This window comes from Cygnus olor, chromosome 2 (genome assembly GCF_009769625.2).
Source record: "Cygnus olor isolate bCygOlo1 chromosome 2, bCygOlo1.pri.v2, whole genome shotgun sequence".
NCBI lineage: Eukaryota > Metazoa > Chordata > Aves > Anseriformes > Anatidae > Cygnus > Cygnus olor.
In genome coordinates, this window is record NC_049170.1 from 65,258,795 (window position 1) to 65,286,369 (window position 27,575).

The 27,575-nt window shown below is 40.9% G+C and overlaps 1 protein-coding gene across 9 annotated transcripts in view; it reads right to left on the reverse strand.

The window, feature by feature from the left end:
* Nucleotides 1-27,575, reverse strand: part of PHACTR1 (phosphatase and actin regulator 1) — a 376,918-nt gene that overhangs the window by 295,272 nt on the left and 54,071 nt on the right. For 3 of the 9 annotated variants that reach the window (XM_040546889.1, XM_040546892.1, XM_040546891.1), the window contains exons 2-4: nucleotides 23,308-23,425; nucleotides 12,405-12,551; nucleotides 10,781-10,927 (exon numbers count right to left, since the gene is read on the reverse strand). In XM_040546889.1, coding sequence (XP_040402823.1) covers nucleotides 10,781-10,927; nucleotides 12,405-12,551; nucleotides 23,308-23,368 — 355 coding nt within the window. In that variant the 5' untranslated portion in view covers nucleotides 23,369-23,425. Of the gene's footprint in view, nucleotides 1-10,780; nucleotides 10,928-11,466; nucleotides 11,551-12,404; nucleotides 12,552-23,307; nucleotides 23,426-23,967; nucleotides 24,022-24,649; nucleotides 24,775-25,528; nucleotides 25,661-27,575 lie in introns of those variants that run through there. The other 6 variants (XM_040546897.1, XM_040546888.1, XM_040546890.1 and 3 more) reach the window with 5 other exon arrangements.

Genomic DNA, 27,575 nt, shown 5'->3' on the forward strand with positions numbered 1-27,575 from the left:
AGAGGGGAAGACATATGAGGAGTGGCTGAGGTCACTGGGCTTGTTCAGCCTGGAGAAGAGGAGGCTGATGGGGGACCTCATTGCAGCCTACAACTTCCTCGTGAGGAGTGGAGAGGCAGGTGACCTATTCTCCATAAACACCAGTGATAGGACCCGCGGGAGCAGTGTTAAGCTGAGGCAGGGGAAGTTTAGGCTGGACATCAGGAAGAGGTTCTTCACTGAGAGGGTGGTCGCACACTGGAACAGGCTCCCCAGGGAAGTAGTCACTGCACCAAGCCTGTCTGAATTTAAGAAGTGACTGGACTGTGCACTTATTCACATGGTCTAAACTTTTGGGTAGACCTGTGCAGTGCCAGGAGTTGGACTTGATGATCCTTACGGGATCCTTCCAACTCGGGATATTCTATGATTCTATGATAAGCGTCTCCTTATTCGCTACGCTGATAAAGCTGATGAGACTTTTTATTCTAGTGGGCAGAGGGAAGAAAGGAGTTGAAAAGCAGGACGTACCTCTGAAAAGGTAAGTCAGCAGGTCCTGCATTCTGCTCCCTCCGAACACTAGGCACTATTTCAAATTGCAGTTGGCTACGGACACCAGTAAGCATTGCCAAGAAAAGCCACACAGAGAAACACAACCTGAAACAACTAAGAGGAAGGAGCAGCTAACTGCTCCTGACCTGCCTGCGACTGACTTGTGCAATTGCAAGAACAAGTGCACACTTTCCCCACACTACCCACTGCAAGTCTTGCAACTCCTGCTGGTAGCAGACAGATCCTGCATGCTCCTGAGGCTGCTGACACCGATCCCTATGGATGTCTGGGACCACTTCAGGGAATGCCGCTAAAAATACGTTTCTGCTGCCGAGGCCACCATTAACTGGCAGCAGCTAAGTTTAGCAAGCCCTGCCATTTCTCAGTGGCACCCTGTGCTCTAGGCTACCTTAACCTCAGGGACTCCTTCCCCCAGTTTGCTAGCATTTCATACTACATGTTAACAAAAAGCTGTATTCCAGCTGTGTAATGATGTTTCCCGACCAAACAGTTCTGTTGCTTTCCCCTTGGGTCTCCTTAACACTGACAGAGCTGTTGCACATGCTGCTTCCATTGGGAAGAGCTTTCAAGGTTGGACCCCAAAGTCACTCAGTGATCCCTATCTTGTTTCCTTTTAAAAATAAACACTATTTATAAATTAATTTGTTCCAAAAATTATTGTTTGTAGCAATCTCATTGAATTAATTCCACAGAGTGGCTTGTTCGTTTGAGCCTTGAGATAAGACTGAGTTACAAATCAGGCCTTATTGATTTCTTTTTGCCTTTCAATTATACACTCCTATTTTGCAGGTTATCGGTTAACCCCATTTAATTTTTTATTATTTTTAAAATGCTCAAAGATTCTGTTGTGCTTCCACACAGAGAAAATTAAAGTGATTGATTCCTTTCCACTTATTTTTGACTATTTCAACCTAATGAATAATTGTGATAATTCTGAAACATACTTTTTTTTGAGAAATGTTCATCACGTTAGTGAAATCTAAGACATGTCCTCGTGACTAGTGTAAGTCATGAGGAATATATGCTGATGAACAAGCACAGTGATAAAACAAAATTAAATTGTTCATGGATGGCTGAACATACCAAATTTCTTTAAATATAAACTATGACTGCCTATTAGCAGCTTGATTTAGTTTATTTGTTGCTCTTCACACCTCAGAATTTTCAATAAACTATCTTTACCCACAACGAACCAAAGAGCACTCACACAGCAGAGCGTAGGAGCTATCACTCTGAGGAATCATTGGCTTGCTTGGGTTCAGGGAAGCACCTTGCAGATTATACGGCTCTTTATCAGAGATTCTACGAATACAGGGTGATCATTCAAAGCCCTAAGCTCCCAATGGAAGAATGCATATTTGTCAACTTACAACCCAGTACAGACAGCCCTCAAAAAACTGTAGGCTCATATATTGCTGCTGCCAGCAAACATAGCCCTGATAAACGCAAGAAAATTAAAAAGATGGCAGGGAAAGAGAGAGGACGACAACAACCAGACCCCACAAGACGCAGAAATTGAGGGCATTGCACAAGAGATTCAACTGCAGACCTCTTCACAAGGGGTCAATGGAGTGTGGAGCATGACCATTACACCCACATGCTCCTGTAGCTGGGGCTGAGCACGGGGGAGAGCCATGCTCCTCCAAACATGACAGATGCTTCCTGCATCGGCCACAATGAGATCTCTGCATTGGTTTCCAGCACTTTTATAGTGCAAAAAGAGAACTGTGAATCAAGCTGGGAGGGGGTGGGAAATGTGCATATGAAAACTGTACTATTATGATCTGATCATGGAAAACAAAGGACCATTACCCATGTCAGATGGAAGTAATCTCTTTCTCTAGAAAAACTGCAATATAACTATTAATTTCTCATTTCATCCTAACTTGTGGCATATTTTCTGTTCTGAGAGCAATTCCGATTGTTTACTTCAAAGTTGTAGCAAAATGGGACTAGCTTGAGATATATTCATTTAACTTAAGGCTGTCTCTGGTGGCTTAACATTATTATAGCACTTGACTAACTCAATGAGGGTTTTTTACTGACCAAGGGAACATCAGAGCATTTTCCCTGGGACATACGACCCAGTCAGTTCTCACATGTAACCATCAGTAGACTCCTTACCATCCCTCACCTTTTTTCCCACAGAACAGAAAAAAGGATGTATAAGCAGACAAGTGCCACACTCAACCAGATCCACCCCGGTGTGGGGCATCAAGCTTGCATCAGGGTTTAACTATTTCCAACACTGTAGCAAAGAATTAGATTTAGACTTGATGAAATTTCTCTTCCATTTTAATAATATATCAAGTATTTAATTTGCTTATAAACTATTAACCACATATCTGACTGTCCAAGTACTGTAAGCGCTAATTGCAAAAATCATATTGCACTATAAATTATGTATAGATTTTCTGGTTAACTGAAATGCGCTGCAGTCATTACCCACCATAGTTAAAATGACATGTGTCCATACAGTATGTCAACATGAAAACACTTGTCACATAGTTCCCATATCTTATGTGCTTCATAACTAGAATGAAACAACAGTCTGGAGTGCAGAAGAAACACAGTCAATTCATTTTTCAACATTGCTTCCTTATTTTCTTGCTGAATTTGCTACTCATTAAAAATCTTCTTTGGCTATCACCTTCATTTTGTTTCTTATAGTTTAAGTTGTAATATCAAGAAATGAAAGTTATTACAATGCCCAAAATATAACGTCTGTACTACAGGTAATAATTACCTTCTTTCAAATATTCAATAACATTGGTTCCATAAAGAAACCTAGGGAAGGCAGCCATGTATGGAAAGTCAAACTATAGCCCCAGCATGTTAATATACAACAAGAAAATCAATGCACTCCAAATGAAATCAATAGAACTGCAGGGTTACAAATGGTGAATTGCAAATAATTTTACCCTAAAAGTATTCTGAGTGAAGAAAAAAAATAGTTGACCACATTAACAAATTGTATTACCATGTAAATAAAATGTAACTAACACACTTTGCACCTTAAGAGAAGCACTGTTCTGAATGTTTACCACCAAGAAAACACGAGCAGGGGCAAGTATAACATTCCACACTGATTCCATGCTCTGAAGTCTAAGCACAAGAAACAACTGTTAGTAACAGAAAATTTCATAAACTCTGGAATTTTTTATTATCTGAAAACTGACAGCCCAGGACATTCTTTCTGTACCAACAACTTCTGTCATACTGCAAAAAAGTTACAAACTTTAACACTGATTCTGATGGCATTATTACTTACATACCTAGCTATATTACTGTCAGTAGTCCTGATGAAACCAATTAGTTGACTCAGAGTAATTAAGCATTAGAGCTAATTATACCTGTTACTGGGAATTAGGCCTTTTCTTTTTTACTAGATTTTACAGCTAATAATTCTGAATAGGGTTGCTAGTTCTGACAATTTTATCTGAAGTTTTAGAAAAGGTGTTTTCCTTAAAGTCCTAGTTTCAAGAAGAAAACCATGGCTCCTGATGAAACAAGAAATATTAAAGGATTTTGCAGTCTCCCACCTTGCAGGAATATTAAAGGATTTTGCAGTCTCCCACCTTGCAGGAATACATTTGGCCACATTAACCCAACAAGCCCATCAAGCAAAAGGCAAATAGAGGACTTCTTACTTCAGCAAATTCTGTTACATTAATTTTCATGAAGGTTACCAACAAAGCACTACAGCAGCCATAAAACAGTACATAATGCAGACAGCAGTAAAAGGCACCAGGTCTGCACATCCTGATCCACAAGCAAACATACACCTTCCTTCTACCTCCTGTCAGAGTTGTTCCACGGCAATGTCAGTGTTGTTGACTGCACTGGTGTGAGCTGCCTCCTTGACACAGAAAGCTGATGCACACGTGCAAGTGCTGCAAGAATGGATAAAATGTAGACGGCGTTTTTTAGGTGATTCCACCACATTATCCAGCACTCTGAGAAATGGATGTTGTAGATTTTTCTTCTTGCCAGCTCCTTCACTTTGACTAACTCTGTGCCTCTCCCTTCAAATTGTCCCCAACTGTGTTTCTTAACTACAGCATTAACACTTCTTGGTGTGATGATGGCTGGTAAAGCACGGGCATCTCTCCCCTTTACATGACTTCGAGAACCTTTAAACTTATTCTCATCTGGCACTCCTTTAAGAACTTAGGGCCATATTTCTTAAGTCAAAGGTCTCCAAAGTCAAGTACAAGAGAAAAGAGTATCAGTTGCTGTTATGACCTTAAAACAGAACATTTACCTGTCACACAGGATGTTGATCTTAAGGCATTTTCAGCAACTCCACTTAGCCCCAGAAAGGGCCTTTTATCTCAATTGGCATACTCTTGTCATACAACGCATGGAGCACAGTTTAGAGGCTTGTTTTCACTGGTGTGTGCCCTTTCTCCTGGGTTTGGAAGGCAGGCATAAAACAAGGGGTGGGTAGAAATTTGGTTTTTAGCTATACTGCAACATAAGCAGCTTTAAAGCTAATGGTCAGAATTCCATTGATCTAAAGGGCAGATGCAAGTTTTGCTAATGCAAAGTCTAATGAGAAAAGAGGCCAGATGTCTAGATCCTTTTATACAGGTATTCAGAAATGCTTTGACAAAACCAATGATTTGGCTTCATATGTACAAGAGGATCTCCATGACAATAACCTGAGGGAGTGATTAGAGCAGAGAAAAAGGTGGAATCTTTCCAAGCATGCATTTTTACTAATCCTCCTCCAGAAAGAAATAAATCATCCCACACCCATTAGAAAGCCTACTATTGCATGTTTCTCCCCTCTTCTCCTGGGCCCAGCCTTTTCTACCTGAAATCATAAACCCACTATAATTTGGAAGTATTTTTAAAAATACAAATATGCCTTTCAGATTACCACTTTGACTTCATCTCTAATCTGTTAGCTCTATGAATCCAAAGTAGTCTAATTGGTTTTTGTATCACTTCAAGGATTAGATATTCTAATCATGAAACCATGCAGAAAGCTTTCTTGTAGTTATACACAAACATACATTGGATAAACAGGAACAAAAAAAAGCACAACTCCCTAACATTTAATACGACTACAGGGACGATTAATTGGGTTAGTGTACTAAATCATATGTAAGGATGACCACGGGCAAATTCAGGAAGATTTTTTTAATCGGATGATAGGTTTTTAGAAAAAAATACAAATGGATGGGATGGAGATTTCCTGCAGAAAATCCAGTCATTTCATTTTGATTTCCCATTTTTAAGACTTTACCCACCTCAGTGGGCTGTATAAATACTCTTTCTTGCTTTACACAGTGACAAAACCAAGTACACAATGTGCTCTTTGATCACTGCAGAGAAATGTACTTTATTCTTCTAGATAAATCAACATGTACAAGGCTAAGACACATGACATTATCATTTCATTAGAAAAGAAAATCATACATCGTTTTACCCTCTGAAAAGAATTCAGCGCACCTCTAAAGCTATATAATGGAATGAATACAGCAATACAAATAATAAGAAGGCAGCCTACCGTGAAGGCTGTAAGAAGCACTATGGCCCTAAAAGACTGTGAAAGGTGCTAGCACAGTGAAAATAGAAGAAGCTTTTGATTTCAACTTTGTGCCCAGTTTAGACTGGGCAAATTCCTGTGTATTAAATCCACAGCCACTCTTCCACATTCTTCGTGTCCTGGCTTCCCTCCCCCACCAGCCCTGCATCACAGAAACAACCAACTATGAACATTTCCCAGCTCACTAACATTTGTCTTAGCCATTCAGCAGTTTCTGCCAGGATCCTCCTCCTTCTTTATACCCTGTGAATTAATTCTGCTTGCAGCAGCACTAAAGCAAGCTGCTGTGGGCTTGTTTTTTTCCCCTCCCCAATGTGAGTAAATCATCATCGCTTAAGAACAGTAAATGGCATTGAATTGACTTGCCTTTCTAGATGCAAAGATCTTTCTTCCCTCCACATGGCAAAATTGTGCTGAGCCCCTCAGTCCTTTCCCCCTCATCTTTGCTTTCCCAGAACGCATTCCAGGAGAACATGTGGCTCCATACAAAGATATAAAACAGATCTTTCATCATTGAAGGGAAGCAGAGATGTTTACTTCTACAGTCTGGCACAGATCCCTAGCTGAAGCCCACAGATGACTTAGATCACTGGAGGATCCAGCCACTTCAGTGAGATCTCTGAGGAACTTCAGTATACTTCAAACCTGTGCCATATCTCAGAGCTGACTGAGCCAGCAGGGCTCCAGAGTTGGCACCATCTGCAAGACCCTACTCGGCCCGTTCCTGTAGACACCTCCCTCCCCACTTTCAGAGCCCAGCTGCTGCACCTCTCTGGTCACAGGTTTCTGTTCAGTTGCACCCCTTTCCCACCATGCTTTTAAGGCTGGGGTGGGGGGGTGTTAAAATTCAAAAGCTCCCCTCCCCTCGTTTCACAGCACAGAGACTAAATATATTCCTTCTGAAGGAATGTCCCGTTTGCTGACCCCTTGCACAGCTACTGTAGTCATTCCACCCTTATACGTTCTCCAAGGCACTGGCTTTCCTTCTCCCCAGGTTTTCACTCCCAGGTTAAATTCTATGTGGACAACCAACCTTGTTCAAACAAAGACTGGCATTTGGTGACCTCCCTGAACCATCTCAGGAAAGTCCCATGGCAGCTGAGATACAGATGACTTCTTGCTCCATTTAAAAATGTCTGTTTGCAAAAATCAACTCTCAAAGGAGTACAGTACAAACCTTGCTCTTTTTCAGCTAGGAAAGAGTAAGAGTATCTATCTGTGTATAGAAGCAAACCTGGTCAGGTCAAGTCAACACGTTAGACCCCCCTGCAGCCCACAGACACTATAATGGGGATGGCAGAAGAAAAACTCACACATATTAGATCATTTAGTGAGAGTTGTGTTTCCTTACCAGTCATGCCTTCTGCTAATTTATCAAGCTTCAAAGCTACCTACCATGCACTGCCATTATAAGAGTAAAGTATTTTGCAACAAGAGGAACATAAATAGGTCAAAACCTGTAAAAACATATTAGCTTCCTAGATGGCACAGTCCCAGGAGAGGGATTATGCTATTAAACAGTTGTCACAGATGGAGGCCCAAGTTTTCAGAAGCAATTTGGGATTAGCTTCTAGGTGCCTGAATAAGAAAGTTAGAAAGAAAATCTGAAAACTGCTTTTAAGAAGATGCATACTAAAAGCTAAAGACGGATGTTAAGAAATGGAGCCATGCCAGACTGCTAACCATAATAAAGAAAACAAAAGATGGCCACCCAAAAGCAAGAGAGCATTCTACATTCCTCTAGTGTGGCACCAGAGGAAGTCCTTCAGAAAATTAAAAAATTAATTTCTGCATGTGGACTGATTCATTATCAAATATGCAAAAAGAACTTGTATCTGTCTATAGTTTTATGATGTTATGCAGCCACATTAATTTTGGCAGAAGAGGTAATTTAAATCCTTTGAGAAACATTATCCTCTTGATATAAACACATAACTCAGATTAATAGGATTTGTTTATGTATAGCAGTAGGGAGAATAACCCTGAGTTTGGAAAACAGCTTTGTCTCTTAATCAGTTTGGGAAGAACAGAAAAAAATATATACTGAGGACAAGTAATTGAAGAGCATTTGTTAACTCCTGCTAAGTAATAATTGAGTTAATTGATAAATATTTAGAAACAGACACAAACCAGAATATTTTGGACAACCAAAGCAAAATTGTAAGTATGTTCTAAAGAGAAGGGCTGGTAGAATATGCACTGTTAATCACCTTTTTTTTTTTTTTTTTTTTTTTTTTTTTACAGTCTGGACCAAATCTGTGCTATCCCCAAACCGTATAATTGACTCTGTGTACACAATTTCTCAGTTGCTCAACAATAAGATATTAGCAGTAATGGTATAATTATAACTTACAGCTTAAGTAGATAAAAAACTGCTAGTTCTTAACCAGTGGTTGTAATTAAGATTGTAGAAGGACAGTATTCACTGCATCTGCTTAGTATCCAATTTTATTAATGAAACATAAGTTCCAATACAGCAAAGCAGCTGTGTGCTGCGTCCCATCCCTGACCATATCCTGAAGAGACAATGAGGGAGCAATGCAACCCAACTTGTAGCAGCTGTAGGAAAAAAAAACAACAAAACACAGCTCTGTAAGCAATGGTCGAGCACCAGCTGTAGACACAGGATGCATGAAAAGGAAAGCAAGCAATAACTACATAAAGGAAGAGGTTATTTCCTGTGCCCTGAGTGTCACTTTACTTTCAAGCGGGTTGAAGAAAAAGCATTGCTTCCTCTCCACCACCTTCCCTGGCACAGGCAGAGGAAGAGGCAGAAGGCCCGTGGGGCCAACCCAACGCTTGGGGATGGCAGCAGGGCTCGGGATGGCGCCAATTCAGCACCACGGGTGGTGGACAGCGACCACGGGGAAATGGACGAAATTGGGGGTTCACACCCCAAAAATGGGGCAAAAAAAAAAAAAAAATCACCCTGTGGCTGCCCGGCAGAATTCACCAACTCAGGCTTTCTGAGCAGTGAAAGCAAAAGCTGTGGAATGGAGCAGGCACCGCTGGCATGTTTCGCTCGCTTTGGCTCACTCCCTCTGTACTGGTTGCTAAGCAATTTATTTTTTTTTAAAGCTCAAAACTACTCACTGCCAGATGGATTAATGAAAACACACACTTGCACTGCTTAAAACACTTTTCATTTATATATCTTGATATGCCAATACTACTTTCTTCAATTATTTCTTTTAAAGGAATACCAGGTTTGAAAGTAAAGACAAATTCGAGCTAGGAGGGGAAATGGGAGGAACAGGAAGAAGCAGAGTGTAATTATCAAATTTTCTGTGGATTGCAGGAAAGAGGTACCTAGGGACTTGTGTGTCCTTGCAGACTTGTAGTAAAAACAGCATGCCCAGCTCAGCATAGAGATGTGAAGCACCAGGTGACCTGAAGGTGTCTTGCTCTTAACTGGTTTATCTATTTTTAACTACATGACATAACATCACCTGTGACAGCACAAGCCAACTCAGGGTTACTTCAGCAATCAAACAACCATACACAGCCTCATGTGATTTACACCTCACTTGCAGTGCTGCTTTCTGTTCGCACTCCCAGTTCTTCAGGCCTGAAACCTGGCACCTGACCCTGCACTCCAGCCTGTGCCCTAAAATGCCACCCAACTTACCTACAGCTTGATGTTTTTTAAGAAGCCATGGTCAGAAAGAAATAATGACCCACCGTACGACGTAGCCAACTGCTCTGTTGTTGGTAAAACCAAACCGTGTATTACCCATTACCATGGGTATAACTACAGCAAGGATGACAGGAGGGGGAGGGGAATCCATTCCATCACCAAATGGAGAAAACACATCTCCATCATCTCCAACTTTCAGCCAGCTGAAAGGGGGGAGGAGAGGTGGGGGAGGCTGCAGCATGACAAGCAGCAACTCTGAGGCAGCCCTTTTCCCCTCTCTGCTGGCAGGCTCAGCTGAAGAAGAGGGTGGCACCACAGGGTATTACACAGTTAGGTCTGTTTGCTGCTGGGACAGGAGAGAGGCTGCAGTACGGCTTCCTGGCTATTGATCCTCACTCCCACCCCTCCATACAGAGGAAGTCTGATGTGGTGCAGAAACCTAACAAAGTACTTTCTTTTCCTTTGTTTTGGAGAGCAAATAAGCCCTGGTGTAGTTTGCTGTTGACAGAGCCCGTAAGGGAAGAGAAGGTCAGGCAAGGAGGGAAAACAACAGGCCTAGCAGGAAAGGCACAGGACAGTCACCACGTGTGGCATGAACAGGAGGTGACAGCCGAAACCCAAAGGCGCCAGGAGGAAGAGGCAGCTGAGAGGAAGGTGCACCAGTGGAGAAGGGGGACAGGAAGGCCAGGCAGGGAGGTTAGTCCCGACGCCTGGGAGCGTGGACGTGGAAATTTAGGCAGCTGACAAGGCAGACCGGAGAGCGGCCAGCTGAGACAATGGCAGACCTGGGGAGCCAGGGCAGCCAAGGCAGCTGCACCCTCCAGGGCCAACCTCACCATGTGAAGGGGATGAAGGGGAGGTGAGGCTGCCAGGCTGGGGTGGGCGAGCAGGGCAGGACCCCAAGCCCTGCGAGGATGCCCAGGTGGGCGGCAGAGGGCAGCAGGCTGAGGCTGGGGGCACACGCAGGTGCGAAGAAGCAACCCTGGGGGAGCTCGGTGGTGCCTCCTGCCCCCAAGCCCCTGGCCGTCTCTCACCTGCCTCGAGGTTGAAGGAGATGCGGGCCTCGGCGAGGTAAGGGGTGTCGCTCTTGGAGCGGACGCGGCGGATGGGTCTGCGGTCGATGTCCTCCTCGGAAGATGCCGCCATTAATGTGGGTACGGTGAGCAGCGTGGCCCGGCGAGCTAGCGAGGGCGAGCGGGTGGCGGCGGGGAGCGGAGCGGGGCCGGGAGGGAAGGGGCGGCGGGGGGGGGGGGGGAGAGGACGGGGAAGGAGAGAGGGAGAAAGGAGCAGAGGGAGGGAGGGAGGAGGAGAGAGAGAGGGAAAACCCGTCAAGGATCTGCGGACGGGAGCGGAGGCCCTACCCGCTGACCCCCCCGCCCCCGGGAGGACAGCTCCTCCACGGGGGGAAGCCGGCCATGCAACACCCTCCCCCCAACCCCCGCCGGACACACCCCGGCCCTGCCCGAACCCCACCCCGAGCACCCCCGCCTGGCCCAGGTGCCCCCCACCGCCCCAGGTGCCTCCTGAGCCTCTGCAGCCCTGTGAGCCCCAAAAGTGGCACCATATTGAGGCCACGGCTTGTGGGGTCATCCCTCACCTCTTTCTCCCCTAAGCGGGCATCATGGGGGTTTCTAACCTAGGCAAAGTGCCCGAAGCGAGGCAGAAGGGCCAAGAAGTTTGCAGAAATAGCCTATCTGTCCTGGTATTTTGAAGAACCAACCTGGCTGAGGAGCCCTGCGCAGCACTTTTTGAATGTCCTTCACTTAGAGATGGGCACTCTGTGCTTAAGTCGTGTGGGCAGGTGTGTTTTCAAACACAACTTCGTCTTCTCTATTTAATAGCTTCTGATAAACATGTTAATTCTCTTCACGTGGATGTAGGCTGCCTGCCCCATTAGGGCACCAGTGTCAGATGGAAGCTCTAGATGTTAATGTAGGTGAAATAATTTAAAATGCTACTTTTCAAAAATGCTACATAAAGTGTTAAACACTTAAAAATGTGTTCCAATGAGTGTAGCAGTTCATCCTGTTTAATTTTTTTGTTTTGTTTTTTAACATGAACACAGTCACTTAAGGTCAGTGAGTTGTCAGTATCTCAGAAATCTTTTGTTTTGGTCAGCTGCAATATCAAATGGAGCAGTGAATGCCAGGGGCTCAGCAACTCTGCAAGCATCCATAGTGGCATTCACAATTATGAATTTTGGGGACAGCTTTCTCGCTCATTCCTGCAAGATCAGCAGTTTTCAGCCACCTTTCTGCCAATTGAACCGACAGATGTTTGGGGGTGTGCCGGATATTTTTCCATGGTTGTACTGTTAGGTTTACCTGAAGTTTGCTGTTAGGACTAATCCCTTCATACAACTTTACAAGAACTTTCATGTTTCTGAATGACCAGAGTGGATAAGACATAAGATCTTGTTTGCAAAGCCCTCCTCTTTGCTTTGATGTTACTAGCGTATCCTAGCTAACACAGGGGGAAATGTCCTATGTTAATAGAAATGCAGGTGCTCACAGCAAAACAGCTGTGACATCCCTGGACCTCTGGTGAACCACCATACTACTGGCAAGCAAGGAGGTACCATCCAGTCCATGTGCATCTCAAAAAAAAAAAAAATCCAGCAAAACCAGCATAGGCTGTTTGGGGAAGGGATGGTCTTACATGTGTCAAGGTTGAAGCAGATCCTAGCTTCTTCTAAGTATGGAGTGTCACTCTTAGACCGGAGTCTTCTAATGGGTCTCCGGTCTATGTCCTCCTCAGAAGAAGCCGACATCAGTGTGGGCACAGTGAGAAGAGTTGCCCGACGAGCTGATAAGAAAGAATGAATGAAGAAGAGGATAGAAGGAGAAAAGAGAAATTGAAAAGGGGAAAAAGGGTAAGGAACAAAAAATAATAAAAAATATAAAATAAAAAAAAGAGAGAAAGAAAATTGTTCAATGGAAATGAGAATCTGTAATATGTAGTAGATGAGGCTGTTTCCTTTGAGGTCCCTGCCTCACATGCTGCAGAATTTATGTTCTGCACCAAGTAATACAAAGAGCAGAAAAGACTGATGCGCTGTGTCCCCCCAAGACATAGGTAATACCCCTGTTTCTGACACGGATTTCCTCTTCACGGTTTGCTAGTTTTGCATCTTACATCACTCTTTTCACAACTCGTCAATAGCTGCAGTCCCTCCTTTTCTGAATACTGTGTTTGATACAGTGATGTCTGAGTAATGGAAGTAGTTAAGTGTTCATTTAGTTTGCAGAAATTAGTGGAAGCTATGCTTGGAACACATGAAATGATGTGTACAACAGCTATCCAAAAACTCAATTTCTCGGTGTCTTAATTTGGGCACTCAAAATTAACAGCTAATTTTTGCTCTTGATCACTCCATGTCTTAGTGTCTTAATTATGAAATGGGGAGAATCATTATTTTCTTTCAGTAGGTATTTTCTAATAAATTCATTAATATTTGTAAAGTATTCATGTATTTTAGTGAAACACCAATGAAAAGCCCATGAGCAAATTAATATTTTTATCTTCTCAACAGGCTCTAAATGGCTTGGGGCCATGTCTTCAAGGAGGAGAAAGCAAAATATTTAATATTGTCTCATTTAGTGAGTACTGCCCACTGATGAAGCAAGTGGTAGGAGAGTAAAAAATAACAGTGTCATCATGCAATTAGAAATTGTACCATAATACATATGGATTGAGGCTGAATTAATGTTGTGGAGGGAACCTTCATTCTGGCATTGCATAAATATTCAGCACTTGACCTTACAGCCTTGATAATGTCCCTTCAATGTAGGTGTTTTTTATGTGAAATGCAGTTATGAGTGTCTGTTGATTGCTTTGGAAACTGAGCCTATAAATTACAAATCACAAACAGAAAAGCCTCTATAAATATATCCACCTCAACTCTCTTTCTGACTAGAAAAAGGTTGTCACAAATGCTGGACGGGATCTGGCTGATCACTGAAAGCTTGAGTACCATGCACAAGTACCCTGCCAGTATGTTGCTCTCCCCTCTACCCCATACAGAGTTGGAAAGAGAATTTCTGCTGAAAGCCCATCCTTACCCTTGATGTGGGTCTATTAACATTACTGTGGGGCTCTGTAAGAGCCTTTACTTCCTTAGATAAGAAGGTGCAGAAAAATCTAGGGCTTGAGAATTTCCAACCCTCACATGCTATCCTTTTATTATGACATGGACTTTCAGAGAGCTGTTTTCAGTTCTGGTCTGCCACACGCACACACGTACGTGCCCAAAAAATCAGACCTGGCATGCCTTTGTGTTCAACCCTAAGAAGAGTCTAAACCCTGGATATTTCTCACTGTTTGGGCATCATCTGGCACAAGTCCTTATCTCAGGGCTTTTGTAAGCCACCACACTTCAAATAGCTAATAATGAACTCTATTTTCCTGCTGGGAATGGAGAGCATGACTGATGGTGACTAAGAGAAAATTTTGCAGCCTTGTAACTGCAATTCTTGCTTTAAAAAGTTTTTGAGAGTTCCAAATAATATCTGTCAATCAGAAGCCTTCAGATGCCTAAACCCTGAGTTAGGTGTTAGATAAGAGAGCATATAATTAATATGATTTAACAAAAGCTGTCACACTGTATTTTTCAATTTGCAGAGTTACATAGTTTTCCAAACAAGAAAATCTGTGCTGCTGGGGGTAGCAGTTATTTCTGGTCTAACTTATTTGTTTTGTGGTTTTAAATAGATTTCTTTCAAGTTTTTGCTCTCTCCTAACACAGCATCGGAATTTGAAGTAAAAGCATAGGGCAAGAGTTGAAATAAATTTAATGAGGTCAGCTATTTAGATTAAGCTAAAGTAAACACTGCTGTTAGACTGTAAACTATTACTCCATTGTAGCAGGGATGTACAATAATGAAGATGAAAGAGAATGGAAAACTTCTGCCAGGGAGAATTTTGTGTACTGCATCATCAAATGTATACCGAAGGAAGATTTATCTGTATATGAAGTCAACATTGCAAAAAACATCTCATAAAAGAACCATGTAAAAGATTTGTCCTTTAAAACTGGTATGATCTAGCTGTAGTTAAAGTCAGTGAAAGGCCACCCATGCACTTCAGCGGTGGTTGGATCACAGCACAGGAGACTATTCAGAAAAAAAAAAAAAATTGCATACACATTTATTGTACACAAAAGATGAGTGAGCTTTTCTGTAGTCATTTATAAATCATTTTTTAACTTTTGGGTCAAAACATTGGGATCTGGCCTGTGTACATTTTGACTAGAGGTAGGTGGTTGTTGGAAAATATTTCCTGGAGTATTATTTACATATTATTTTGACAACCATGATTATCTCCCCTTTATGTATATTATCAACTGCTTTCAAGAATGCCTGGAAATTTTAAATAAACATTGGAAAATTTTCAGAGGGAGCTAATATGTGTTGGTGTTATTGGTGGGAGCTAATATGTGTTGGCAGTAAAAAACTAAGATCAATTATTTCACAGCTGTGGAACAGGAAGGTATAATTTATCACATTCAAATACCCATATGGTGACACTGAATATACATGAATGGCATGAATATACCTGTACACACTTTTCCTTATGACCCTGTGTCCATATGACCCTGTGTCCACCACTGACCCTGTGTCCACCACTGACAACCAACTAGTGTTTCTAGCTTGAGGTACTCTCCACAAATGAGCTCAGTGTCTGCTACACATTTTTAGGAGATGACTTTTCAGAAAAACTAGGAAATATCCCCTTGAAGGTGCTGGAGTACAGGAATGACATTATGATACATGCTAAGGGGCCCTCTTATGCTGCAAATGGATTTGAAAGCAGCATCTGAAAACTCATTTCAAACAGCCATTCTAGCATTGCACAGAACACAACTTAGTCATTTTGGTTAAATTATTTTGTTCCATTTGCATTGTTCCTGATGTGGTAGGGTTATGCTACAATCAGTATGTTTTGCCAACATCAAGTTTGGTATTTGTTAGAAAGAGAAAAGAAGGTAGCTAATGGAGGAAAAAGAAATTAAAAAATAGAAATGCTGTAATGTATGTAATGACATTAGAATTGATTATATATAATCTCATATTTGTTGTCTTAAAACACTGTATGTTAGTGAAGTATGATACAAGTATGCATTTGGGAGAGGGGAATGGAAAATACATGAAGGATTATAAGTGTGTGTTTAGAGACCTTTTAAACATGTAATTTCAATATGTTTAGTTAATCTGAAGGTGGTCCAATTTCTGAATACTGTTTGAAATTACCAAAAACATGGGGGACAGTTTGCAAAGAATTATTGGTGGTTTCCATTTTTTTTCCATTAAAATACTTTTTCACATATTTTAATACAAATATTAGTACTAATTTTGATTGCCAAGAACTAGCTTTATGTTTTGAAAAGTATTTTTTTTAAGACTAATGTTTTTGAAAAAATTTGGACATTTTTAATCAGAAAACTTTCTGAGGTGGAAAGTCATCCTCTTAGAATTATTTAAAGAAAATGTGAAATATTAATCTAGATTTTCTTGTCCACTTTTATCAATCAACTTTTATTGAAATGTTTTTAAAACATCTTATTGGTAATACAAGTACCCTAGTCATTTTTGGCTTAATAATTTCTTCATCTAGAAACTCTAGTTTACATAACAGTTTCTTACCTCTGAATGGCAAAACAAACAAACGAAAAACCACCACCTCTTGAGACCTGATGTTTTTAATCTCACTACAAGCAAAGCGCTAAAATGTTTCTGCTGGAGATGCCTAGACCTAGATGTGTTGGAAAGGCTATCTTTCTGTGGTGTATAATCACAAGTAACTTCAGATAGCACACAAATAGCTGTAAAAGAATATTGGCTTCACAACAGAAATCTTAAAGAGCAAAAACTCATTTCTCAGAGCAAATTTTAAACAAGTTGGTAGAATACCTTTGAAATCATTTTAATTGCAGTGCTGCTGTTGCTGACTGAGTAGGATTTTTTCTTGCTACTTATTTTTATTAGAGAAGGGTATGAGCTTCTTATTTGATTTACTGCATTCTGCTGGCATCCTCTGCTCTTTCAGTTTTCCTCCTTCATGCTTCAGTGGAAAGGGCTCACTATAACATCACATGTAGATAATGCACACACAAATGTGGTTTTTGCTACATATGAGCTTTAAAAATGTTGGTTCTGGTAGGTTTTGATGCATCTAGAACATGACTGTGCTAAAATATTGTTAGTTTGTGAATATTTGTTAAAGACAATCAGACGGTGGGTCCAAATGGATGCTTACCAGAAAAAGAAAATCTTGTGGGCTGATTTAATGCCACTTCACTTTTGTCTTGTTTTAAATTTAAGTGATAAAGAACAACATTTGAAGGATTAGAGATGTGAAATAGGGTTTGACTGGCAGGAGAGGGAAACAGTGGAACATGTGTGCAAGCACTGGCGAGGACATAATTTGGTATTTATGACGAATGATTTGTAGGCTTTTGTCTCCCGGATAAACAGAGAAGTACATGCATATGGATTGTTGTCTCTCTCTAAAGCGAAGCTGTTGAGATCTTTGACACCAGTTTGATGGAAACCAGTAATCTGAAAGAAAGTACTCAGACACGTGGTTGCAAGCAATAGAACATAAGGCAAAAAGACATCCGCTTTGATGCACATGCTTGTTATGCTGGTTTGTGATATTTGGTAAGTTTATGCACAATATGCCTACTTAGCATTTGTTGTACATTTTAGAGGAAATGTGCTTGTTCCTTCTTTGAATCCAAAGGCATAGGCTAAAGAAAACAGAATATATGTATGTATATTAAAAGAAAGAAGGAAAGAAAGGAAAGAAAGAGAGAGAGAAAGGGAAGGGCAAGCAAGCAGCTAGGTGATTATGAAACAGGGAGAAGTAGGGGTTTTGTTATTTGAAATTATTTTTTAGTTTAGTTGAAAAATTAAATTTAGTGTTCAGAATATTTTTTTTTTCAAGTGCGAGCCACGTATAGGATTTCCATAGTTTCTGTGTTTAGGGGTATAAAGAACAGGATCGCAAAAATACTAGTTTTATTTAGATATGCCACTTAGAATTAGAAGATTCTAATTTATTCCGATTTTAATTTGGCTGACTGGATATTGAAATAAATGACCAAGAAGTAGCTGAAGCACAGTTGCTGCAACTCATCATGAGGTATTTTTATACAATTGCTGAAGCTAGTCTACCTGACTCTGCAAGCCAGAGACTCTCATCATGGCACTCTGTTGCCTGTTCATAAATTCTAAATAATGACAGAAGATGTGCAAAGGGGGGAAAATGTTTAAAAAGGATAAGGGCAGGGTTGATGTTGATCAATTACTTGGATTTAAAGGGAGAGAAATTGATTACAACAGCTCATTTGCTGTTATTAATTTGCTATTTTTAATGTTATTAGTCTAAGAACTAATAACATCACATGAATAAGACACGCAAAATAACATAATTCTGAAGAGATGTTAATCTATGGGATGGATTATTTGTAAAATTTGGGTGGGTGGAGTATCCAAATGTTAATTTACACAAGGAACATCTACAGTGGAATCATTCTGGACTAGGATTTGGGAATACTGCAGCAATACTTTTGTGAAATAATGGACATAATTTAGTATGCAAAAGCAGGAGGGAAGTAGTACTGGGTAGTCAGCAATGATTAAAGTCAAACATCTAGAATGAGTCAGCACTGCCTGAATTAAATTAAATGAGCAAAAGTGAAGCACAGTGAAATAAATAAATTGTGGCAACAGAGTGGGAGAGGGGAATGTGGAGTTAAAACTGTAACTGGGAGTATGTTATTAAACCTGGAAAACTGACAGAGCAGGATTTCCTGAAATCTCTTGAGCAATATTTCCATATGTGTCTATACAATCCTGTGCATGCGTTATCCATTTGCCCTGTGTACTATGGTCTTGCTTATTTCCATATTTTTTTTCTACTTTGCATTCTTTTAATCACTCCTTACATTCATCAAATAGATTGCAGGAATGTTGCAATCAGTAAGAGCATATCTCATGCAAGTGGATCTTTGAATTACTTATAGGTACAAAGATAGTTCAAGATAAGCCTTCAACAGAGTTTTGTTCAGTTATTTAAATATTCACAGTGTATCTTGCCACATGGACTGGCAAACAACTTTAACGTATGTAGGAACATCTTGGAATATCTCAATTAATGCAGTTAATTTTAAGCTTCATGCCCCCTGCTGGTGCAAAAGGAGATGAGACTGGAAAAGTGGATATGGGTCTTGAGGAAATTAGAAAAGATTTTATGCTCAAGTCAAAAGTCACCTGAGAGCAGAGGGGAACCTGGGTTCCCATCAGGATCAAAGTTGGACTGTAGAGCAGGGATGGACTTGCACAGCCCAGAACAGCATCCTGACCATGATGTACAGCCCATCCAGTCGGGTTCTGATTTATGGCTGTTAGAAGGTGTGAGCCCTGTGACCCCTTCTATCAAACTCACGGCCGCAGAAAAGTGTTATGTAAAGTCTGCAATAGGTATCTCTCCTTTTTTGAGGGTACCTGAAGCCTTCATTTATGACGCACCAAACAGAAGTCATTCTTCTCTCTTAGAATTCACTTAAGATACTTTATCCCCTTTTGTACAATGGCAGAGAGAGGTTCCTTGTTTCTTGATCCTGAACAAGCCTAGGTGTGAGCCAATAGGAACCAGCAGCCAGGGCACTGCGTGCTGTCCCTGTACGTTGTTTCATTTCCTGTGCTCAAGGCCAGCTCTCTGATACAACACAGCTGTTGGAGAGAGCAGTTTGAGACACTCTGACCAGCCTTGGAGCTGTAGAAGAAAAAGCCAAAAAGCCTCAGGTATTGCTTTCTCCCTTTGGGAACTGCATTTACCCTTTGCCTGCTTCCTGAGCCCGTGGCTGGCTACGTTCCTCACTGATCCATATCCTGGCTGCTGACTTGATGTCCTGCTTGGCCTTGTGCTTGCCTCATTGCCATGGACCTGTCTGGTGATCTGGACTCTTGGCTGAACCTGGGTGACCATCTCTGCTTGTGTGCTTCAGTGTTTTACCTCTCATAGGAGAGACCATGCCTCTGCCTGTCTTGCTGCCTCTTGGCTCGCTTTCCCTTGCGGAGCGGCCTGCTAATGCTGCTCCTCAACGCCAGCTTGCTCAGCTCTGACAAATATGAGGGGTTCCTTTGCAAGCCCCAAAGCAGGAGTTCCTTAAAGTTGAACTTCAAACCAGCTGTCTCTCCAAATGAGGCTGCCACTGTTATGGTCTGCAAATTTACAGCTTTTGATTACAGCCTGACCTGTTTTATGAAGTTACTCCATTTCCTGAGTTAGGTGCCTTCTTACTTGTCAACTTGGGATTCCCTCTTTGCAAACAAATGCCATTAGCGCAGCCATCTTCCATCTGAGTTCACTCCCTAGGCTTTTTTAATTTGTGTAGAGAGTAAGACATGATTTATATTATCCCAAGGAAGATTTCTATGATTAGGTGAACTCTGCTCTCAAAATGACTGAGACTCTCCACTGATACATGTTAGTCAGCTAGTCAGATGTCTTGGATGGAAACATCTTCACTGAGGACACCTAAGAGTGAGCTGCATCCTACTCCAGGCCCCATTGTATGCTTTCAGGCCTTATGTCTGCAAGCCACGGTAGATTTGTATTTAGAATACACTGACATTCAGGAGCAACTAGTATTTTAATTCCCCACACTTCAAAGGCAGAAGACTTTTTCAAAAATGTAAATCCAGGTCCGTATTTACATTTCGGATTTGGACTTTCCTAGGGCAAGGGGCTGGATCTAGAGACACAGTCCCTTTCCTGCTTCTGACTTGCAGATGCGTCACCAGGCATTACGCAGTTGGCAAGGACACCCCCATCTCCTAGATCCCAACATACGGCCACAGAAGAGGCAGTCAGCATAGGGCTTAAGATATTTCTGGCTGGTATCTGAAGACTACAGCCAGCTGGCTTCATTCACTAAGTTTTCTAAATCTAGATAATCTTTGCTGCCAGATACAGCTTTTGGACTTTCCATCCCTCCTGCTTCACTTTCCTTGGAGGAAACGGTGAGCAGCTGTTTGAACAACACATGCAGCCTTGAACGGCCAAATATCCTCTGTTCTGAGCTAAGCCCACAGGAGTGAGGTGAAAGCTGCTGCTGCGGAAGGAGAGGATGGGAAAGAAGGCAGCTGATAACGTAGCACCTCTCTCCTCCTACCCTACAGCAGCAAGGGCAGCTCTGCAGCTTTCTGCAGGGGTAGGAACGAGATGTGGGCATTAGTGCAGGCAGTATGGGATAGAGAACCAGCTAGCTGCCGCGTGCCAAGACCTTGTTTCAGTCCCTGTGCTGAGGTCAGGGTATCCTGCATGCAACTACAGAGGACCTGAGGTCATCTGGGATTTGATATCCTTTGCTTGCAAAGCCATCATAGCTCTTTGAGTTCCTTCCAAACATCTTGCAGTCCTGTTCCTTCCCTTCTCTTCCACCCACAAGGAGTGGGTACAGTTGAGAATGAGTTCTTTCCAGCTGCTGTTTGTAACATTGTCATGTCATTAATGTGAAAACATTGGAAAGGAGTTTTTGTTCTTGATCTGGAGGATTAAAGGATTAAAAGGCAGAAATATTCCAATCTCTAAGTGGGTCATAAACCCCTATTCTACAGCCTGTGAATAGAGCACATTGTAATGCAGTAACTGTAATAATAACTAAAGTAATAATACATGTAATGCATTTTGATGTATTTTTTAATTAAATGGCAAAATACCATAGTCTTCTTTCACTCGATTCTGGTATAATACAGTTTTAATGCATAAACACAAGCTCTGTGATAGCATGATTTATTAATAACATCATGTTATTTTATTATAATCAAATAGTTAATTGTGATCCCATTAGGTAGGTCTGGTGGCAGTGCTTTCTTGCACACTTTTTTTTTTTTTTTCAGTTCCAAAGTAGCTACTTGAGCTAAGCTATTTATGTTAGATGGGTGCCTCACATTCAGTATGGGTTTGATTGTATTTTTGTTTGTCTCAGAAAGTTTAAGCTAATGCAGTTTAACTGTTTTTCAGAAGGCGGATAAGGAAAAAGAGAGGTTCTTTTTGCCCACATTTGGAGAAATCATGCCATTATCTCATGTATTAGCCACCTTGTGCATGTTACTGTAATTGTCTTTCACTACACGAATACATATTTCTTTCATAGTCCTCTGTACCATGCCATGCTTAGGAAGGATGCTGTTGATAAATTGATACAGCTTGTAAGTTGTACATTACGTAGCAGTAACTTGTACATTTCTGAAATTTTGTATGTATGGAATAGAAAAGGCGCTGTTCCCATAGGGATATCAAAGAACCTATTTTAATATCACTTTTATTATCAATGCTCAGGCATCCACTGCATTTTAGAGATTGAAAAAAAGCAAACAAAATCAGTCATTGCTCTCAGCCAATTTTAACCTGACTTTGAGGTGCTTAGCATTTGCCTCTGTTGTTGTTCAATGCAGAGGGGCAGAGGACTGTGTTTTGACAATAGTTTTTGTTTTGTTTTGTTTTGTTTTTGCGAACAGTTTTCTTTGAAATATACAGATGAAAATGTACGACAATAGCTGGGCAGCAGCTGGGCAATGTAGCAGCACCTCAGTTGAGCCAAAGGTCAAGTGGCACTGACCCCTACGTCTCCTGGGATGGTAGCATTCCCTATGTAGATTAGGTCTTGCTCTGGGAGGATGACCTACAGACGGAAGGCCAAATTCTGGTGGCTTGTCTTTGAATGGGATTAGCAATTGATGAAATTAACAGTGGAAAAAACCTGGACTGTGTTTTCAGAGAATAGTATGCAGGCAGTATGTAAAAAGTAAAAGGTTGATAGAGCTGCTTGGTCCTTCAATTTTTATTCAGTTTAGTATGATGCTTAAAGTTTAAGGAATAAAAAACCCTCCTCTTTGAAACTGTTTTATCCAAAAATAGAGCTAGTGAGAAAAATGTGAACTGACTTTACCAAAAATATCACCTATGTTGGGAACAATTCTCAGCTATCTTAAAGCAAAGAAGTTTGACTACTCCTTCGCTCTCTTGCACTGTTTCTGTTCAGTGGGGGACCAGCATTTCATGGGGAAGGACGCAGACCACTGAGAGCATGCTGCTTCCATGCAGCACATTAAAACATCTCAGATCTTTCCTAAATAATTTATTCCTGCAGCAGAGAATAATACCAGACTGTACTGAGTGATCCTGACAGCAACAAGAAGCAAGGAGAGAGGGGAATGGCACCACAGGGTGACACAGCATGCAGCTGGCTGTTCCCTCTGACTTGTCCACTCTGGTTCTGCAACCCCAGAGTCTGGATCTTGGTTTTCCATTTTGCTCCTGCCATGCACCCAGCATCTTTCGCATAGCTTTTCCTTATCCTCTGAAAGGGCAAATCAGCCTTATCATTACTCTTCTTGTAATCCCTTTTACACCCCATGCATTCTGAAGGCCTTTCTCTATTGCCTGTGTACATTTCAGTAGCTCAGTCACAAGGGCTGACCATTGACTGGCCCTATATATCTTAGCTGTACCATTAAAATAGTCAGTCTTAGACAGTGCCAAAATTTCTTACCTTGGGCTCCTTGACTGTAAAACAGTCTGTGAGCAGACTCGACATCCAAAAAGTAGTCCATTTTGATGGAACTTTATTTGTGTGTACAATACTCTGGTCTGGATGATCAGTCAGATTCCTGGGAAAAAAATAGAGATGTCAGACAGAAAAGTTGGTGAGTTTCTTTGTGGAAAGAATAGTGTAGGCAGTCATTAAAGGTTGTAGTTTGGCATATTAGGGTCAAAACATTTTCAAATCACTATTCATAGAACTTCGCAAGTATCCTTTTCTATTTTGGGATATTTGGTTTAAATCTTTGTCTAAAGACGTAAGAGAAAAGTACTGCTACAGTGTTAGCAAGGTTCCTGGTACCTTTCCAGAACAATCACCTTTATTCTTGCCACAGTCTCCATTTCTTACAGTACATACTTATATTACTCTGCCTGTTACATTTGCTCTTAAAAATGAGAGTAGAAGAGCTTGGGGGTGCCACGGACAGCAGCAATGCCAGGACCTCCGAGCAGACTCCATTGTAATAGACTACAGTAAAGACAGCATTAGTGCTGCTCACAACAAAACACAGCACTAAGAAGGAAGACAAAAGGTTGTACTTTGTTGGACATTTCATTCTGCCTAAACAGGCAGAAACCAACCTTTCCTTACTCCTTCCTACTTACTGACCAGAAGTAGCAGCAGAACATCCCACCATCAGTTTTAAAAGAGGTGATAAGAACAACCATTAAGAAATTGTAGGATACTCATATCACTGCATCTTAGTTAAGGTTTATGTTTTTGGCATTCTTCAGAACCTTGGATCTGTTTAAATCCTAGGTTACATTTGACAAAGATGCACACTGAATCAAGTGTGTCTCTGCCAGGCAGAGTTCCCAGGATTATGCACATACCTGACCCTTCTCCAGTCAGGTTCCTGCTATCTCCTGCATTTTCCTCTTTTCTCACCAACTCACATAAAAACCCAAGATTTGAAGAAAAGTCACAACCCAGATCTCTCCTCCACACCTCAGTTAGTTACAGCATATAATCATAAGCATACAAACAGCTCTGCGCAACATTTACTTTAAGACAGACAGACAAAAATACCTCTAGTCCTTTTCTGTACAAACCTAACAGAAAGGTTTGGGCAGGGAGACCGAGACCCTTGCTTCAAGCAATTCGTTTAATTATGCTGGCAAAAATCAAGAAACCAAGGTTCCAAAACTTTTTCTTTTTTCTTTAATTTGGTTTTCATCTATCAACATGCAGTCCTTTCTAAAATTCCGAAGCCTACCCCGATGAGCAAACTTTTAAAATTCCTCAGCAATTCACTTGGCTGTAGCACTCCCAGACCAGAAATGATACTTACTGCAAAATATCAAGAGCTGGCTGGCAGTCGTGTAAGCTCCAGTAGTTTCAAGGAAGGTTTCTTTGATCTTACTAAATGTCCCCAGTGTAAGCAAACAATTTTGACTGTTTGATTGGAACTCTGATGAATAATGCATAACGTCAACTGGACTTCCTTTATCAGATAAAAATGGCCAGGAGATGCTGTTACTTAGCAACAGGAGGTGACACTATGATCATCTCCTCCACTCCCCCTCACCCTTCATACTGAAAAATTAAGCCCCTGGTTTTGATTTGATAAAAACTTTCCTCAGGAAAAAAAAAAAAAAAAAAAAAAAAAACTGCATCAAGTTTCCTTAAGAATTTGTTTTTTCTCTCTGATCTTCCTCATTGCAGCTTGTATTCTGAGATACTGTAAAGTGTTTCATAATTATTAACCGTAACATTGTGTTTTGTCTAACAATTTGCTTCCAGTAAGCAAAACACCTACTTTCTTCATCATTTACCACAAGGGTAATGAGACTGTTAAATGTTTTGCTATGAATATAATGCAAATACTGCCTTGAAAATAATCGTTTCTTATCTGGTACTGCTTGTTGGACAAGGCATACAGAAAAAACAACACAAAAACATTCCACTGATGCTATGAAATATATAGATTATCCAGAAATCTCTCCTATTCCAGAGTTCCTACTTTAACTAATTAATTCATTCTTGAAGGTGCTATAACATCTGATACAAGCATTCTCTAGGAATCATTGCGTTTCTGCATAACATACAGCTTTATATAAAATACACGATGTAGCTTTTTGCAGGAAATACACATTGATCGAAAGCAAAAGCACTATGAAAGATTTTTAAAATAAATAAATAAAAGCACATACAGGAGATAAGTACTTACCACTGTTACTGACCTCTTTCCATCCTACTGTTATGGAATAAGACTAAGCAAATGCAACCTAGTCTGTGAGACGGAATGAACAGCTTCTAATTTTCACTTCAGCCTCAAAATCAAGAGTACTGAATAGAGAAAGGTGACGGATCTGCTGTTTTATATTATCATGAAATGAAAGCTCTTAGCACAGATCTGAGTAGAACTGCTTTTTTTTTATACTACATTAGCCTGCTAATTTGAAGAAATTGAAAGGCTTTGTTTTACTGTCTTTTATCTGTTCTCTTTGCTACCCCCACAATTTAATTTGCATTTAAAATTATTCTTATGTCTCCACTGCACTCCAAGGTGTGGAGCATTTTCTAATCACGATGAATGTTCAGTGTGGTTTTTGTGCAATGCCACTTTTATTCTGAGCCAGAAACATGGTGAGTAATTATAATTGCCAGCTATTTTCTAGAATGAAATACAGAGTGGTTGTCTGATGCAGTTTCTGATTTTTCCTCCATTTAGCAGTGCATTGCAACAAACTCCTCAGTCAAAACATCAGTAAAAACATAAATCAAATAGCACAGTGTCATGTCATGATAGCTTAAACATGCACATTCACAGACCGTGAAAGCAGAATACGATTCTACTAAGATCTTTTTAATAATAATATACCTTTTCCAAGTTTGAAAGTGGGTTTGGACAGTTAATAAACTGAAATACAGCACAGTTATTTCTTGATGGCTTCCAGTTCATCCAGATTAATGTTTCTGGAGTCGCACATTGTTTGGAACCTAGATGAAGCCAAGCACTAGGAGCTGACAAAAGCAATGCTATTAAGTTGCACAGGACATCCCTCATGAGAGGGCTAGGAGCCTGCTTCTTCCAGCAGTTCTTAGAATAGTTCCCCAAAGCCTGATCAGAAAGTGACAAAGGCAGGGATAAAAGTGATCCTTTGATAATTTTTGTCGCAGAAGTTCTGTCCAAGAGAACTGTCAGGAAACAATCAGACTTAGTCTTCCCTTGTTTGCAGATATTCTGCTCAAGAGATCAGCTATAAATGCCTCTGAAATGCACTGCCACCAAACCTAAATGATGCTCAAAACTGGAGGTTCTGAAAGGTCAGATTTTTGTTTCAGCATCAGACAGCTGTTTAAATCATATACCGTGGACTTTTTGACTTTTAAGAAGAAGCCCAAAAAGATAAATAAACTCTCAGACTACGGGTTATTTGGTACAGGTTAGAAAGTAAGATTCACTCTGAGCAGATCATTGCAGGGATTTCCACTCTAAGGTTTCTTAAATGCTTCTTTGAAGCATCCATACACTACTGAAGGTATGGGTGAGCTATATGGGCTTCAGATAGAATCAGGCATGGCTGTGCCTACACTGGCACCCTACTAAATGTGGTTGGATTGAGTAGGCATCTCTCAGTGCTACCTTAGTGGTGGATCTAGCTTATGCAAAGTGTTCCTGTTTTCAGAGTTGTGACAAGCATTTTCATTCCTAAACTCAAATTAAAGCAAAACCAAACAGCAATAACAACTCAAGCCTTCCACTATGCATTGTGGAGGGCTGCTTGCACCTTACTGCTTGTATTTGAGAGAGTTTATGTTTGCCCTGATGACTACCGAACAATAGGTCCTTCCAAACTGTCCTCTGATAATTATTGGATCCATTATCTTTTGAACCAGGGACTGATCCAAACTAGTTGCCTCTTTAGCCCTACTGGCTTTCTTCAGCAGAAAACCAGAAAAAAAAGAAAGACTGGCAGTGGAGAATGGAAGACAGAAGAAAACTGTCCTTCATGTTCTGCAAGGATATCTGCTACTTGCTAGCAATACTTTTTTTTTTTTTTTTTTTTTTTTTTTTTAGAGCTACTGGATCTCTTAGTCCAAAGGAGGCTGAGAACAATATAACTTTGCATGCTGGAGAATGTTTTATAACACCTGTCAATTAGCCTTTGCTGTGTTCTTCTGGTCCTCTTTGTCATCACCCTTTCAATCTGCATTGTCATCTTCCAACTTGACTGATATGCGCAGTTGTTGAAATTACCAGCAACCTCTCT